Source organism: Heterocephalus glaber, unplaced genomic scaffold (genome assembly GCF_053883595.1).
Source record: "Heterocephalus glaber isolate CG9 unplaced genomic scaffold, H.glaber_assembly_v1.0 deba00001613, whole genome shotgun sequence".
Taxonomy (NCBI): Eukaryota; Metazoa; Chordata; class Mammalia; order Rodentia; family Bathyergidae; genus Heterocephalus; species Heterocephalus glaber.
The window spans coordinates 21,926,903-21,945,039 of NW_028258384.1; the positions used below are offsets into that span (position 1 = coordinate 21,926,903).

Sequence of the window (18,137 nt, forward strand, 5' to 3'; positions counted from 1 at the left end):
CATGATCATCTATGATAATTTATATAATAAACTCATGGAATGGAGACCTACAGAGCTTAGAGAACTAAGAGTTGGAAGTATCATCCCAAGAGTCACAAATGGCCCATATTGAAGTAAAATGATCCCCACTAATCAGTTGGGGTAGAAAATGCAAAGTTGTCTTAAAATGATATTATTTTAGGAGTAGCATGTCAGTCTTTGTGATAGTTTACTGTAGGCTAAATTTCATAATGAAATTGGCATATACTTACAAGTTTCTTTAACCTGTTTGATAGGACATATAAAAGATGTGCAAATATAATTGAGCTATAATATAAGAAGACTGCATAATTTAAGGAATCAGCTTAAATAATATATTCAAATGTTTCCATTAAAGAAGCCATACTTTTTGTCACGATGATGTTAGTACTTCCATTTTACCTATATACTTACAGAATCTGGCATTTTGTAGCTAGAAGGAGGTTCATATCTCCCAATTGCTTTATTCTGTAACTAAACTGAGGGTGATCCCATAGATCACACTCTCCATGCCAAAAAAAAAGGCCTAAATCTCTTACACAATTCATAGGTCTTTCCAATGCACACAGTTGGTTATTTTCATAAAGAGACAACTATTAAACTTGGTTTGGAAGACTTTTCTGGTTTTATTGCCATTTCTTTACCTCACTAGCAACTTTAGTTACATTAACAAAGGTAAATAAGAAATGGTAAAGCAGTATAAAGCTAAATTTGAAGCTACAAGTTAGACTGAAGAAGCATGATTGGAAACTATCTACAATTGAGTACTACATTTCCCAAATCTGAAATTGGGCATGTCAAGACAAATGTAGAAAAAGTACTCATAAAATGGGAAAGACTGAAAAGTAAAATATCCGAGAATTCAAAGAACTATATTAAAAGACACAATAAATCCAAATATCTATCTATTCATTCCAAAGCTGCAGACAGCAAAATTACTTAGTGCCAGTAAGATTATAACACACACACACACAAAACCTAAACAATAAAAATGAGAAATGTAGTGCTTCTTAGATACTTGGCACTACCACTTCTAATTTCCTAATTCTCTACAGCTATGTTTGAGTCTATAATAATATTAAACTTTTTTATCCCCTAACTATTCCTATTCAAAACAATAAAACCCAATTCCCCAGGAACTTACCCTTTGGCAAAATTCACACTGACTATACAATTTGCTTCTTTGACAGTTGTAGTAAAATGATCTTTTATATTCATTAGAAACTTGTAGCACAGAATACACAATCTGATATTTTCCTCTCTTAGCTAGATATATTTTCAGGATATTCTATATTAGAGAGAGCATTTCAGACTAAGGAATGTTCTTAGAACCAACTAGAGTGTTAAGTTATTGTCCTTACTGAGATCTGATTAGATAAGAGGAAGTCTTCTAGCCTTTTTTCCATTTGCTTTGACCTTGCCTTCCTCACTACTGCCAGGCAATGGATCTCCATTTTATCAGAGGTCCAGGTATTTCAACTGACTGTTGGATATAATCATCCCAGTATTTCACAGATATTTCAAACTCAGTGTGTCCAAAATTACTCATAATTTCATGATTCTCTTTTTCCCACATAGTATTTCTTTTTCTCCTTTCTCAAATTCTGATGAAAACAAACAAGTTTACACAAATCATATTCAGAGTCACCTTGGTGGGAAAATTCAAATGTTTCTCATCATTACCTTCAGCTCCTAATCACTAATATATAGTCAGTTACATTGCCACAAGGAGTCTACCTTCTCCTTATTTCATATTAATTCCTGACATTCCCTTTGCAGTGCTAGTCTGTTTGCTTACAGGTCAAAGAGATTGTGGGCCCAATCTCTTATCTCTCTAAACCATTCTTTTCCCTGTTCCCAGAGTTAGATTTATAAAATCACATTCATAAGATTCTTTGCATAAAAACAATGGACATTCATTACCTAGAAAGAAAATTTAAAGAGGTTATATTCAGCTCCTTTCCAGGCTTATCCGCCTTGACATCTCCCTGGGTGCCCAAACTGCTTTGTTCTAGAATAGCCACAGTTGTTTGATACTCCAGATATAGTGACACCTTTTTTTACACTATTTTCACTATATGGAATATCTTTTCTCTGCAAAGAAAAATTATTTCCATACCTCAAGATGGAACTTGAAAGTTACTTTCTTCCCATACATTTTCTGATAATTCCAGAATCATTCCTTTCTCTGTGTTCCTACATCTTTCTTGAATTATTTTTGTGTGTGAAACCTATTTTATTTAATTATGCTCTTCCCTCCACCTTTAAACAGAGGAAGTGGTATGACATGCTGAATTGGCACATAGTTTTGTATTGCAGGGATATAGGGAGGGTACCCAGGCTCAAATCCTAAAATCCACTTACTATGGAAATGGCACTATGGAAGTCAGTTGACCTCCCTGAGGCTAATGTCATCATTTGTAAAACCTAGTTAATAATAGTGTTTATAGATTATAAGGCCATTGGGAGGTTTAAATTTTTTTTAAAAGTACTCGTTAAGCCTTTAATTTAGTGCCTATCCCTTTCTAAGAGTTCAATAAACGTTAGTTCCTGTTACTGATGTTCTCTGGTTATTTCTCTATCTCCCAGAGCTAGTTTATAAATTTTGTGAGCAATAGGTACCATATCTTATCACTTTACTTTTTTTTTCTGTATTTAATCCCTAGAAGATTCTTACATATATTATTTCCACATGATAAATGATGCTAAGAGCTGAATATGAGGTAGGATTTGATGTAATTAATGTGTGTATATGCACAGTATGAATATTAAATCATACTGACATTCTAAAATATACACCATCAGTCTCAAAAATTTATAATCATAACTTTTATGTTCCTCTAAACACAACCTTTATATGCCAGTCTTGCTAATTACATATTGCCTAACACCTGTTGTTTTTTTAATTGCTTTTCATTCTGTGTAACATTCTTGATAATTTATCAAATATACTTCAATTAGATATTTATGTAATATATATTCTTCACCAATGATTAGGAACTAATTAGTAGACTTAGGTTACATTTTTTTAATGCTGCTGAATGAAGAAAATCTGATTCTATTGCTTCCCTGTTTAGAACTCTTCAGTGGCTTGTTTCTCAGGAAAATTTTCAAGATATTCACTTGATCTGTATAATCTGACCTCTATTTGCTTCAGAAATCATTTCCCTCCTCTCTCCCACTTATTCCATAGGCTCTAGCATTTTATGCAGTCTTTTTCCTCTTTTTGTCTTCCCACAATATTTCATCTCTTCCCAAGCCCTCCCTCCCTCTACTCCAGTGCTCCATCCCTTGGCTTTTCCTCTGCAAGTATCAGTTTTAAGAGGCATTACCAGACTCAAGCCCCATTCCTGTATCCTACAAGTCAGTTAGCTTTCCCAAATATATACTTATATGATAATATATACTTTGCATTCAGTTTTCAAATGCAATTTTAAAAGTGTTTTGTATTTATTTGTTTCCTCACCAAACTCATCTCTCAGCAAAGCAGTGACCTTATCTGAAAATTTGCTATGGTGTCATCAGTACCCAGAAGATACCTGGCACATAACAGGTATTTAGTCCAGCAGTTTTAATAAATGATTGAAGAAATCATTCTGTGAGGTGTCTAGATATACAAAGATAGACATTTTCAAAGGAAGGATGAAAAAATGATTATACAAAAATACAAAGAACCAATAAAGAATGAAGGTAGGAGTGCTGAGTATACTTATTTCCCTGATCATCATTATATCTCTGTCTTTATTTGGAGGCTTATTTAAAAGCATTTTCTTTATTCTACCTGATTCAAGTTATCTAGAGCAAAATTAGATCATGACAAAATATTTTCATCTCTCTAGTAGCATTAATGCCTCCTATATGTTAAAAACTGGGGACTTTGCTTCAAAATAATCAACTAGGCTCCTGCCTCACAAGCACAAGGTCTCGAGTTCGATCCTCAGTACCAAAAAAATTTATCAACTAGGCCATCTTTATATTATTTAAATGCCTTATGCTTCAGTTTTATAATATGATTTTTAAAAGATATTTTAGTACTGTTACAAAGAACTGTTGCAGAATTTAAAAGACTGAAGAGACCAATGGGTAAAACAAGAGGATTTATTTAGGTGCTCACCAGCTCAGCGGATTTATATCTTAAGGCTGAACCCTGAACAAAGAAAAGGGCTCTCTAGTTTTATACATGTGGTTGAAGGGGTTGGTCTACCTAGTAGTGTGAAACTGGTGGGTGGGCAAATTGGTTTCTAGAAGCAGGACAATGGCAGTTAATCAAGTGGTGATAGTTTTGCAACTTAGCATATCTTGGTTGAAAAAAACAAGATCTTATAGAAGCAAGGGATCATAAAACCTTACTTACAGGAATAAAGTTAATAATTTACTTGTAATGTGATAGCCAACCTGACTCCATTTGTATACCTGACTCCATTTGTGTAAAGTCAAGTGTTCCTGGTGGTTCCCTCAGTGCATAACAGACCAACCACTGGATCCTGTGTGAGTCTGCAACTATGTTATCTTTACTAACTTGTAAACAGAAGACTCCTACATCTATGTGATACTTTGTTTTAACTGAACTGTGTGAAACTGCCCCGACCCCCCACTGACTTAGCAAAGTTCTGCTCCTGTGAAATTCCGCTTGTGACTCCCGGATCCCTGAGCCTTCCTCAAATAGAAGAGCCCTTAAAAAGTCCCTACAAATGGCCTTTTCTTTTTCCAGAGTTTTTGGAGGCTTGAGCCCACTCTGGATCAACTGGCTTATAATAAAGGATTCCATTTAATTCAGAGTGTGGCACATCTCTATAGTTCCAACTAGCCTGGCCCTAGAACAGTAATAGAATAAGGAAGAACACCCTTAGGGAGGGGGGAAGTCTGAGAGGGAACTGTTTAAGGTTGGGGAGACTTTTTTTTTTTTTCATTTCTGCTTTACTACTACTTTGAACTTAACTGACCTCTATATTGTCCTTTTTAATGGTTTTCATTTTAAAATATTTTAAGGGATATTCATCAGTAAATTTCAGCTAGTTTAATTATGCCTTAACACTAGTTTTAAAGATATTTCTTTGAAATTTTAATTTCTTAGTAAAATTTTTCAAATTTAATGGAAAAATTCTTATTTTGTTTTTAACATTTAGAGGAATCTTTTCTGACAAGTTACAGAAACTAGAAATACTGTGTATGTTTTTCAGTAGATTGTATATTTGTGACATCTTTTTGTTTAAGTAGATAATAATGCAGTGTTGCTAACTAAAGCTTGTGTGAAGGTTAAATGGGTCTCAAGTTGATTTTTTTTCCATGTTCTTTAACAATCCAGCATAATGGTATTTAATATTTTAAGTTTTTTAATTAAAATTTTAAGAAACATAGTGATCCTGATATAGGAAAAAGTAACTCCCAACTTGTTAAGATGTCAGATGTGCTGAGTCACAAACTAAAGAAGGAAGTTAGGAGAGTTTTATTGAAATTAAGGAGAATAGCTCCTGGATTTCCAGGGTCCTCAGTGGGTGGCCATCAAAGGTCTTTGTCAGGGGTAATTTATACAGTAAAATCATAATGTGGGTACAACGTGGGTCAAACTATAATCAACCTATAGGATTATAAGTACTATATAGTTGCTTAGCTAATATTGATCCAAGAGGAAACCAAATCCAGTGGCAAGGGTATATGGAAAGAACAAAGGCATTTTGGAGTAAGGATGGGTGCAAATGTTTTGGTCACCTACTTATGTGTCTGATGCCTATCTGGGTCCACTGGACCAAGTGGTGCTAATTATAGTATAATCTCAAGTTGCTGTTTATCTCTAGGGAGGCATGCAGGCTTGGCTATTTTGTCTCCAATTTGAGGCCTGGCCTGGCCCTCTTTAGATTCACCTTCAGCCACAATTTTGATGTGTTTTCATCTTCTGCACTGACTTCCTCAAGGGCCCAATCCCTCTCTGACTGCACATTAATTTCTATCTCACTTATCTATCTATAATAACCCCAGGATAGTGTAATCATCCTCCCCAGTGTGCCCTATTCTTTGATGCCATCATAGCTGTTGTCACTCTTAGGTAGCACCAGTGCCAGGAAAACTGGTTTTATGAAGTAAATGCCATTTTTGCTGCTACTCTTAGCATTCTCTTCAGGGCTATGCCAGGAGAAGTCCTAGCAATAGGTATAGACAATGCCCATAGTCAGTGTGCCCATTCTACTCTATATATGGCTTCTCTCTCAGTGCTCTCAAAACACAGCTTATGGTAGACTGAGTGGCCTACTCAAGTTAATCACAGTAATCTACAACATATTTTCTAAGGTCTCAATTGCAGTTAGTTTTAAGTAATTTTATTAGACAGCTAAGTTAGTTAAAATATTATAGGCAGGGCCAGGGATTTAGGTCAGTGGTGCTGCCATCTGCCTCGAAAGCGCAAGGTCCCAAGTTCGATTCCTGTCAGTGCAGAATATAAGAATGTATCATAACTCTGTGGCTGGAGGCACATTCCTTAAAGGAGAGCCTTCAAGACAAAAAGAAATGACTACACCCACATACTTTCCCTAGGGATGAATAACAGTGATTGATATTCTAAATAGGCATCAGTCACTTTGGGTTGGGAACCCAAACCTCCCTAGCCCATTCCTTCCAGAAAGTCCTTGTTTGTTCTCTGTATGCTTGCTACCTGACTTGCTTCCTCATTTGATCCCCATTTAATCAATATTATTCAAGAAACTATACTCATAATCTTATTAGTTGACCTAAGTTTTGTCCTACTTCACACCCACCTTGTGATTTTTCCATTGGATCAATATTACCTAGGCAACTATAGTTGGTTTTTGGGGGGGGGGGTAGGTACTGGGGATCAAACTCAGGTCCTTGTGCTTGCAAGGCAGGTGGGTGCCACTGAGCTAAATCCCAGGCCCTATACTTGTAATCCTATTGGTTGGCTATAGTTTTGTCCCACCTTGTATCCACCTTACCTCTTGGCTTTACCACTTCCTACTCTTAACCTCCATTGTTTCTAGAACTAATTCTTCCATTTTAGAGAACATGAACTCTGCGTAAGGGACATCTAACAGGTTGGGAGTTCTGTTTCCTTTATATTATTTAGAGGTTCATATATCATCCCTATATCATACACCCTATATCAATTTCAAATAAGGAGTAACACCAGCCCAGTTCAAATCTGTTGAAACAACCTTTCTCTTCCTTTTCCATAGACACTCTACAATTACAAATGTACCTACTTTATATTATAAATAGGTAGATAGATATAAGGATACCTTGTATCTGTATAAGAAAATTACATTTGCCTTCTGGAATCAAAACTACCAGTGAGTCACCAAATAATCTTTCACAAAATACATTTTATAATAAATTACTCTTTATTAAACGTACTACTATATGCTTTGAAGACTAATCTCTTTGAAAGTATATTCTTAATTTCTATTCTTTATTATGGGAGACAAAATGCTCATCAATAGGAAATGTGTATAAGGAGATGTATATTTATGTACACACATATGGAATATATATATATATATACATATATATATATATATGGGGGGGAGGTATTTTGGGAATTGGCTCATGATTATGAAAGCTGAGAAGTCCCACTGTCACTGGACAATGTCGACAGTTTTCTGGAGCTGAAATAAGGAACCTAACCCACTCTATTCATAGAATACATTTGTATGTGCAGTGACTCCTTGTAGAAAAAGAATTTTGAGGACTTCTCAGTAAGAAGTGTGGGAAGGGTTTTTAGGCAGATATTTAAGAAGTATGGACTCAAAATAATGGACTGGGGATCCTGTAGAGAGAGATGCACTATGGTTTGGAACTGGGAATATATTTGTCTTTTTTGTTGGTAGAAATTTGTGAAATCTGATGATCTATAGTCTCCTCTTGGTTTATTAGGTGGGAGGATGGTCCACCCACAGAAAGATAATGATCTATTCATAGGGGAAAGCCTATTTTCTAGGTGAAAAGGTGGTCTATTCATAGTTTGTAAAAGAAGACCTTTTCCAAGTAAGAAGGTAATGAATGACCAAACCCATTTTCAGACTGAAAAGAAATTGCCCCAAGCTTATTATGTTCTGGGAGTAGAGAAAGAAATTTTTTTAAAACCGGGCTTGGGTCTTGAAACTGCAGTTTTCAAATTTAAAGGCCTCAAAACCAAAAAGTGCCAATATCCAAAAGTGGAAGAAGATGAATATCCCAGATAAAGAGAAAAAAATTTGCCCTTCTTCCACCTTTTTTTTTTTCTATCTGAGCTCTCAACAGATTGGATGATGCCCACCTACAATGCTGAACCTGATCTTCTTTACACATTCCTACTCATTCAAATGCAGGTCTCTTTCAAAAAACCCTCTGAGACACACCTCAAATAATATTTTAACGACTATCTCAGTATCCTGTAACCTAGTCAAGTTTGACTTATAAAATTAACTTCTAACATATCTACTAGGGCAACATTTAGATCTAAAGATGCAAATTTAACTTAAACTGACCATCATTCTACTGATAAATATATTCACTATTACATATATAACATTAAAATGAAATTGATATGAAGGTCATTGTCATTGTAAACAATATATTTCTACTATATGAAAAGAGCAGGGTATCATGCCAGGAACTATCACAATATTTATATTCTAATCCTAGATGGATAAGTGCCTTTTATCTAGTTTCCACAACAATAAAATGTACATAGTATTATTTATCTGCCTTTATGAAAAGGTTGTTTCAAAAATATGGAATGAAATGAAAGGACAAGCATGTTGTAAATTATAAAGTCCTATACAAATGCAAATTGATAATGGTAAAATTATTTGTAACATCAGATTATAAATTTCTTTAGGGTGGAGATTAAGGCTTTACTGATGTTTGTATCAGTCAGAGTTTAGCATAGTGATAACCAATATCTTCCATTTAATGGCTCTTCAAAAAGCAAAATAAAAATCTCCTTAATGAAGTAAAGGTCCAGAAAGGAGTGATATTTTCCAATACTATTTTACTTGCAGTCCATGTAAACTTTGGCGACTTGGTTGTGATGCTGAACATTTCAGTGCAGACTCATGCTATCTATCCCTTTTACAAAGTAACCACTTTAAAGATAAGTGAAGGACTCTGGACTACTTTCCATTTGTTATTTCAGAGATGAAGCATTCCCAGAATTTTAAATTTTCTCACTTTGGTATACAGACACAATTTCAGAAATCAGTTTTGTTCTATAAAAACAAATTTATGAAATGTGTATTACTACATGAACATGTTTATCTGAGGAAAAATTGTATTGGGATAAATGGGACACAAAAATTTTTGCCTTTTTTGTTTGGCTTTTTCTTTGTGTTTTACAGAACTTTTTGAAATATACAGTTTAATAATTTGCATTGCAAATAGATTATAAGCAAGTGACCTTTACAAAGTATTTCTTCCTAGCAAGTCCTTACCCAGAGTCTGCCTCACCCCCATGGAAGGAAGGCTACAAAACAAAAATAACCCTTTCATTCTTTGCTTAGAAATGAAGAGTATTCCCTCATTTCTGCAATACTTAACCAGGATGTTTAACATTTAACATTTTCTTAAGAATCAAAAATATATGATGATAGTCTCAAAGATAAAATCAGAATGTATAGGAATCATTATGTACGCTTTTGTGAATAAAAAGTATAGGCTATCCAAATTTCATTAATTCTTTCGGGTCTACTAACATCAACATGAGGTTGAAGATTGAAAGATTTTAATGTCACTTGTTAACAGAGAAGAGCTTGTTGTGCTGCTAATATGAATGCTAACAGTTAAGTAGCATAAAAATAAGAACATAGGTGGTGGCATCTCATTTTTAAAACCATGGTATATTTCATAAATGTCAGCTTCACAGTAATTTTCCAGAAATGCTCTAAGTTCCCCATCCACTCACCATTGTAAAACTAGAGCTGTATTCGCATAGAAAATAAATTTGGCCCCCAGTTATAATAAAACACATTGAAGAATTCAGAAAACCCTATGAAATCAACTGTTTCAAGGCACAATTACCAGTTTCTGATTGTAGAAAATTCTACCACAGAACATTAATATACTGTAGTGGATTTCAGACCAGTGTAGAACATATCGTGTCATTAATATAGGGGAATAAAATACAACTCCTGCTAGATTTCAAATACACTGAGTGCATGTCCCCTGAAATCAAAGAATGAACTACAAAGGACAAAGGAGTTTAAGAGCAGAAAAGGTTTATTGGGGAATAGAAATGGCTCCTGAGAGACAAACAGGGGATCTGGAAATGAGTTGCCACCGAGGCCCTGTGTCAGGTGTAATTTATACAGCTATGTCACAATGTAGGTACAATGTGGATCAAACTATAATCAGCCTATAAGATTACAAGTATAGCAGCTTAGTTAATATTGGTCCAATAGGGAAGCGGATCATGTAGTAAGTGTACATAGAACAAAGACATTTTGGGGAAGGGATGGGTCTGATGCTCTGGTCTCTCACCTAGGCGACTGATGTCTAGCTAGACTTCCTGGACCATGTGGGGCTACTTGCAGTATAATTCCAAGTTACTGCTTATCCCTTAAGAAGACATGTAGGCCTGGCCATTGCATCTTTATCTTGAGGCCTGGTTTCCTTCAGATGCCACTCTAGCCACAATTCTGATGTCTTTATTTTTTCTACTAACTTCCTTGACAGCCCAGTCCCTTTCTGACTGTACATTAATTTCTATGTAATTTAGCTGCCTGTAATACCATTAGCCTCCTTTCACAATTCCAAGTCTATTACTTTTCCATCTAAACATAAATTTTACTCTGATTATTAGTAATTTTTAATGCATTGGACTCAAATTTTAAAATATTGACTTGGTTTTCTTCCCTATTCATAGTTAGGCTATTTATCTTTCTCTGAAATATTCTTATCAATTAGCAATCAACAGTTATTAGCCACAGAAGAACAAGAAGGAAATGCTCCAAAATATTCACAACACTTGCTTCTGAGTTGGAGGGCTTTTTTATTTTCCCTTACTGTTCCTGGGTTCATGGCTGAGACTTCTATAACAAAAGATAGATTAACAAGAGAAAAAACATTACAAATTTATGTAATATAAATTTTATGTGACATGGAAAACTGAAGCCCCAAGTAAAAGCAGCAATCATGAGGGAGTATGATTGAACAAAGAAGGTATGAAGTAGGGGAAATTTAGTAAGGTGTATTTGTTCAGGCTCTGCTCTGTGTCTGTGTACCTCAAGAAATAAGGACAACCCTGCCCTCCTGGTTATATATGGTGGGTAGTGCTACATTGAGAGTATTATTACTCGCTTTAGAGGCACATCAGAATATTCTTCTCTAGCTGCTTCAAGGGTGAAGGGAAACTCAGTACCATATGCCAAAATATCATATTTTGGGATAGCATATCCTGAACTCTGTCACTCTTTTGTCCTTCTTCTTGCTCTCTCCCTCTTTTTCTCTCTTCATTTGGGAGAATCTTTCTCTCTCTCTCTCTTTATATATATATGCATAAGGTGTATATGCATATATGTATGTATATATATGTACTCATATACATGTACATGTATGTATACACATACATATGCATCTATATATACATATGCATCTATATATACATATACATATATATACATATAGAGAGACAGCAGAGAGATCTACAAGTGTATAAATATAACCCATACATATAATTCACTATAACCTTTTTATCTCTGTAGAGAATATGTATGAACAAGAGAAAAACTATGTACATAGTTTTTCTCTTTTTTTTTTGCTATTTGTTTCTACCTTACATTATTCAAAAAACATGAAGTAGTTTTGGTATATATATCTATATGCTTTAATTTAGCAAACATGTTGTAACAAATACATCCCATGTGCTTATACATTAAGTAGCTCTGCCTAATTTAAAGATCTTCAAACTCACCAACATGACTCTAGGAAGTTGTGAGCTGAATTTTGTGCCCATCCCTTCAAGTTCATATGTTGAAGTCCTAACCATCCAGTGCCTTAGAAAGTATGTTAGGAGATTTGAAGAGATAATTAAAATAAAACAAGGTTATTAGGATGCGCCCTAGTGTAGTGTGACTGGTGTCCTTATAAAAAGAGGAGAATGCCGGGGATTTAGCTCAGTGGTTTCGCCGCCTGCTGCGCAAGCGCAAAGACCCGAGTTCGATCCCCGGTACCAAAAAAAAAAAAGAGATTAGGACATGAACAACACGGAGTGATTACCTTTTGGGGACACAGCAAGAGGGCAGCCATCTACAAGCCAAGGAGAAAGGCTTCATAAGACACCAAACATTCCAAAAATTTGATCTCAGACTTCTAACCTTCATATCTGGGAGAAAATAAATTTATGTTGTTTGAGCCACCCAGTCTGGTATTTTATACTGGCAGCCCTATAAAACTGATATACTGTACAAGTATTTGTGGGTCACAAATTTATTTATAGAAGTGATGATCTTATTCAATCTTAACATCTGATTGCCTCTGAAGTTCTATTGGTTCGTGCTCCTTAACACGAAGTTACAGCTTTACAAAGAGTGCCAGAGACCAATATGAAAAACTGTCCACCATGCACAACAACATGATCAAGCTCTATGAGAATCTTGGAGAATACTTCATTTTTGACTCTAAGACAGTAAGCATAGAAGAATTTTTTGGTGATCTCAGCAACTTCCGAACTCTCTTTCTGGTGAGTAATACATTTTATAGCATTGAACTTGTTGGAATTTTGTATAACTATTGACCACATTGATTTTATTTTATAGTCCTTTAACAGGTATTGACAGATTATTATTTTTTTTTTTTTTTGGTACTGGGGATTGAACTCAGGTCCTTGTGCTTGCGAGGCAGGCAGCGGAACCACTGAGCTAAATCCCCGGCCCTTGACAGGTATTTTATACCTGTAACATGGATAAAAATTGGTTACTGGCCTAATGTATTATGGAGACCAAAGTGAATTATCTTCAACTTAGGAATACATGGAAGAAGTTTAGGAATAGACTACCAAAATTATATGGAAAATAAGTAAATTGGTACTTAAATAGCCTGATTTTTATATAACATAATATTATAATTTCATCTAACAAAATTAATACCTAAAATATTTACTTTATAAATGAAAATGTGGTTTATGAACAAGTTTCTTCCTTCCTTTTTTTTTTTGGTGGTACTAGGGCTTGAACCCAGGGCCTTCATGATGATCCACATTCCCATCCCTTTTTAAAATTTTTATTCTGAGACAGATTCTCACTAAGTGTCCAACTCTGGGCTCAAAGTTTCTATCTTCTTACATCAGTCTCCCAGAGTGCTAGGATTACAGGCATTGCCACCATACCTTGCTATGGCCAAGTTTCTTTTGTAGCCTAAATGAGAAACTGATTTTGAATCTATATATATTTGAAACTATATAAATACATTTGAAATTATATAAATGCCCTTTAATAGCTAACATTATTTTCAAAATGTAGGCTCTTATTTTAAACTGTTACTCTTGGAAATAACAGTAAATATTAGCATCAATTGGTGGTGGACAGTTAGGGTACAAGTTAACATCCTAAACAGAAGTGAAGGCTTTGTTATATAAATGCTATGTTGCCAGGCATGGTAGCACATACCTTTAATCCCAGCACTTGGGAGGCTGAGGCAGGAGGATTGCTGTGAGTTCAAGGCCAGCCTGGACCACATAGTGAGTTCAAGATCAGCCTGGAATATGTAGTGAGACCTAGTCCCACAAAACAAAAGTAAAACAAACCCAAACTATAAATTCTGTGTTAATATATCTCTTCTGAATCCAACAAAGAATTAAAAGGAAGGCCACAGACTCTATGATAGAAACAGAAAAATATGCATAATATTTGATAGCAAAAAATAAAGATCCCATATTTGAAAGAAGGAACTCTTGTAATTATCCTCAGCAAGAAGATCAGTTTGCAAACAAATTTATTGCAGGTTGAGGTATGTTTCTCTCCCCAAAGCAGTTATTTGTTAAATACGATTCCCTATCATAATCAGTGATATTTCTTCCATGAAATCAGTTTATTTTAGTGCGACTTACACAATCTGTGAGATACAGTATGCTTATAGAAACCAAATTGTTTTCATCTATTAACCCAGGACAGATAAACCACAGTACATCACAAGAGTTAAATGAGCAACTTTGGTAATAGATGCTATCCCAAAATATATATATATATTATTGGTTGTCATTTTTGTTGAGCATCTTAGCTGATTTTGGTCTTTGCCTTTAATAGAGACACATATTTGACTCTTTAGCTGACCAATAATTAGTGGAAACTATTTTATTGGCAAGGAGAAGAGGGTTAAGATAAAGTAGTCAAATCATTTTTAAAAGTTAAAAGCTATAAATGTGGTATGAATACATAAGCACTGAAGTTACATCTACCTAGATTATTTTCAGTAAGAAAAAATATAGTACCGTACTCTTCTCTTACGTGTGGTTTCACTTTCCATACTTTCAGTTACTCATGCTCAACTGTGATCCAAAAATTGCAAACAGAAAATTATAGAAGTAAATAGCTCTATTAAAAAATACTAATTTGAACATGATTTGAATCCTGAAACATTGCCTTTCACATTATGTGCCTTGTTACTTCAGTAGTACCCAGGTGTACCTTAGTAGATGGTGTATTTCTTCTAAGTTGCAGTGTTCTTCCAAGAATAATGTTACAGCCTATGTGTAATCATATTAGCCAGATGCTTAGGAGGCTTGCTAAGAACTATTCTTGTATTTCTTTCAATCATAACTTGTTAAAAAAATGGACATTATTATTAAGAACAACCAATTATTTTTTTAAAAATTTTATTTTATTGGTACATTTTAGGCATACAATATAATGACATTCATCATTGGAAATTTTCACCTTTACATAATCTCTCTTGGTTCTTATTTTTCACCCTTTCCCAGCCCTCCCTTCAACCCCTCCATCCCTCCCTATTTACAAAGATTTTGGTTCCATTTTTCCATTTTCTCATATTAATTCCATTCCCTTCTTTCCTTTCCCCTACCCCTCCCACTTCCCCTTCCCCTTTGCCCCTTTTCTTCCTATTTCACATTATCCATTATACCTTTTAGTCCTTATTTACACTTTCAGTTTCTCACACTGGAGAAACTATTCAGTATTTATACATGTGTGTCCTATTTATTTCACTTAAGAGTATCACCTCAATGTGCATCCATTTAGCTATAAATGTCTCTAATTTCTCATTTTTGATGGCTGAGTAGTACTCCATTTTACTTTTAAAAACCCCACATTTTCTTTATCCAGTCTTCAGTTGATGGGCAATTGGGCTGCTTCCAAGTTTTAGCTATTACAAATTGTGCTGCTATGAACATGGGTGCACATATATCACTGTGGTATGATTCTTTTAATTCTTCGGGGAAGATATCCAGCAGAGGAATAGCTGGGTCAAATGGTGATAGAGAAAATTTAAACTATAGATTAGTTATTAAGGTAGCTGAAGTAGAATAAGTAACCCATTCCTTTAAGATTTACCTTTCCCGTAACTCTTATTGTTTAAGGTGATGGCTAACTGAACCTTTGACCTGTAACCTAACTGTAGATAACATTTAACCTGGAGAAAAGCAAAGTAGAAATGTTTGGGTAGTTTACAATGTATGTGTTTTAGGCGCCATCTGTTTGTTATATGTCTGTGACTATAACCATTAACAGGAACTAGTTGTAAAAGAGAAACAGAAATTTTACTAAGACCACCAGAAATGAGGTAATGGCTAAAAGAAGATATAAAAGGAAATGTTAAAACAAAGGACGGCGTGGACATTGATCAGACGAGTTTCTGGCGGTTCCCCTCGCTGGCGAGTAAAGGCTTTGTTTTTTTACCCAACTTCTGTGTCTCCGTACATTTCTTTCCCCCATTCCAGAACAATGAAACTTCCAGTCCTAGAAGAACACCCAATTCTATGTCCTTGTACTGCCACTAATAAACTCTGTGACTTTAGGTATGTCATCCTTTTTAGTTCTTCCTTTTTTTTTGTTGTCATTTTGTTTTGTTTTAAAATGAAAGACCTAGAATACCAGTCTCTATGAACTTACTCCACTTCAGCAGTTTTTGAGTCACGGTCAAAACTTCAGAAATGACAGAGCAGTATGTATTATGTCTTTTCCTCTCTACTGACTTCACTGCATGTGTGACTTGAATACAGAGAAAGAATTTATCACTAATCCTTCCTCTCATTATAAAACAAAATCTGACATTCTTATGCCTGCTTTAATGTGCATTATACTTCTTAAGAGCCTGTTCAGATTGAATGTCAAAGCCAGTAACCAGATCCTACAATGTGTCTGCCAATCTGAAATACTTAATGCAATCCTGGCCAGCCATTGCCATTTTGGCCTTACATAACACAGCTGCTACTACTTCTCTCTACCAATTTTTATCACCTTACTGGCATGAGAACTTAGTGTGTAACTTATTAGCAGTTTTGAACTTGGGTTCATCATGTAGTCTCTCTGGGCATTGGTTTCCTCATCTATAAAATATAGATGATAATTATTGCCACGTCTTCTTGCCACTATGTAAAAAGTCCTTGTATCCTATGCTATACAAATGTTTAGTATTATTAGCCATTATCTAACAAGTCTTTCAATTATATGTTGAAAACCAACTTGACTTTTGATGATATTCTGGTCCAGAGAATGGAAGAGACTAGTCTGTCTCTAACCATTAGTAGAGAGAAGCAAAAGTGAAATGTAATTCAGTTAAGTGCTACCATAGTAATATGTCAAGGTACAATAATAATACAAAGAAGGTACTGCCTATTTCTGCCTGTGTTGGCCAGAGAGGCTTTCACAGAGAATTTGACGTTTGGGAAAAGTCTGGAAAAAGGCATAGGAGTTGGACAAGCAGACTTTGACAAGCATATTTAAGGATTTTATAGCTGACCTGTAAGTTGAACACCCCTAAATCAACATCACCAACTTCTGTTGATCACTTTTGCTCACCATGCTGCTGTTTCATAGTGAGCTTAAAGTGATTTCATGCTCCCAGGGGAAGGAAGAACCTTGAAAGAGAGACAAAATTGTAACTGCCAGAAATTCCCATTTTCTTAGTGCTGTGTGTGTTTGGCCTCAGGGTTCTTAGTGCTAAAAGCATATTGGACTGTAGATGGAAGCAATAAAATATCAGTAGTGCTGAGAAGAAAATAAGAGTTCTGATTCATGTGATACCAAAAATTACTTCAAAATGAGCTCAGAGTTTCATGTTGGGATATCTATTTGGCATGTGTAACATAAACAAAATGCACATACCAAAAAATCTTTCTCAGAGAAAGATAGCACCTACAAAATGGAGAAAAACAGAATAACAAGAGGGATTGACATTATGGATTAAGACCTTTTCCAAGATAATCACATTCAAACAAATGAAAGCAGAATTGGGCAACCTCTTTGGGATGCTGCTCTATTAATTATTAATATTCATATTAGAGAATAAATAGAACTCAACTAATGATCATATTGAAGGTATTAGAAATTAATGTACAATATACTGATAGAGATATATGTAACTGGAAATATTTCAAAATTCAGAACTTAGACTGTCTTTCTAATTAGTTTTTTTTGAGATTTTTTCCATAATTTTAAAATCAGCATATAACTAGGAATGGTGGCACATGCCTGTAATTCCAGCACTCAACTTGGAGGCTGAGTCACATGGATCACCATAAGTTCAAGCCCAGCCTGGGCTGTATAGTGAATTCAAATCCAGCCTGAACTGCATAGTGAGACTCTGTCTCAAAAAGCCAAAATAAATAAGTAAATCAGCACATAATATAGGTAAGGTTAATTAATAGCACTTAAATTCAAGTGAAATATTTTCTGTAAGAAAATTGAATTCCATGCTTATGCAGTGCCTGCCTAAATATCTTTTTTGCTTATTCTCCTTTATGCTTCAGTCATCCTACTAGTTCAAATAGTTGACTGCACAAATAGTAGTTTTTTCTTTTGAGATGTTTTGAATAGAATATTCAAAATCAGTGAACCTTATATGTTTCACCACCATGCAATACCTTGCATAGGCATAAAATTAATTTCAGCTGTTGGGAAATTGTTTGAGGCAAGTATTATACTTCAATAACTTTCATAGCTCCAAATATGTAATAGAAAATA

At 34.9% G+C, this 18,137-nt stretch overlaps 1 protein-coding gene across 6 annotated transcripts in view; it reads left to right on the forward strand.

The window, feature by feature from the left end:
* Diaph2 (diaphanous related formin 2) overlaps positions 1 to 18,137 on the forward strand; it is a 979,330-nt gene that overhangs the window by 669,291 nt on the left and 291,902 nt on the right. For all 6 annotated transcript variants that reach the window (XM_087196779.1, XM_021247648.2, XM_021247646.2 and 3 more), the window contains one exon: positions 12,518 to 12,682. In XM_087196779.1, coding sequence (XP_087052905.1) covers positions 12,518 to 12,682 — 165 coding nt within the window. The remainder of the gene's footprint in view (positions 1 to 12,517; positions 12,683 to 18,137) is intronic.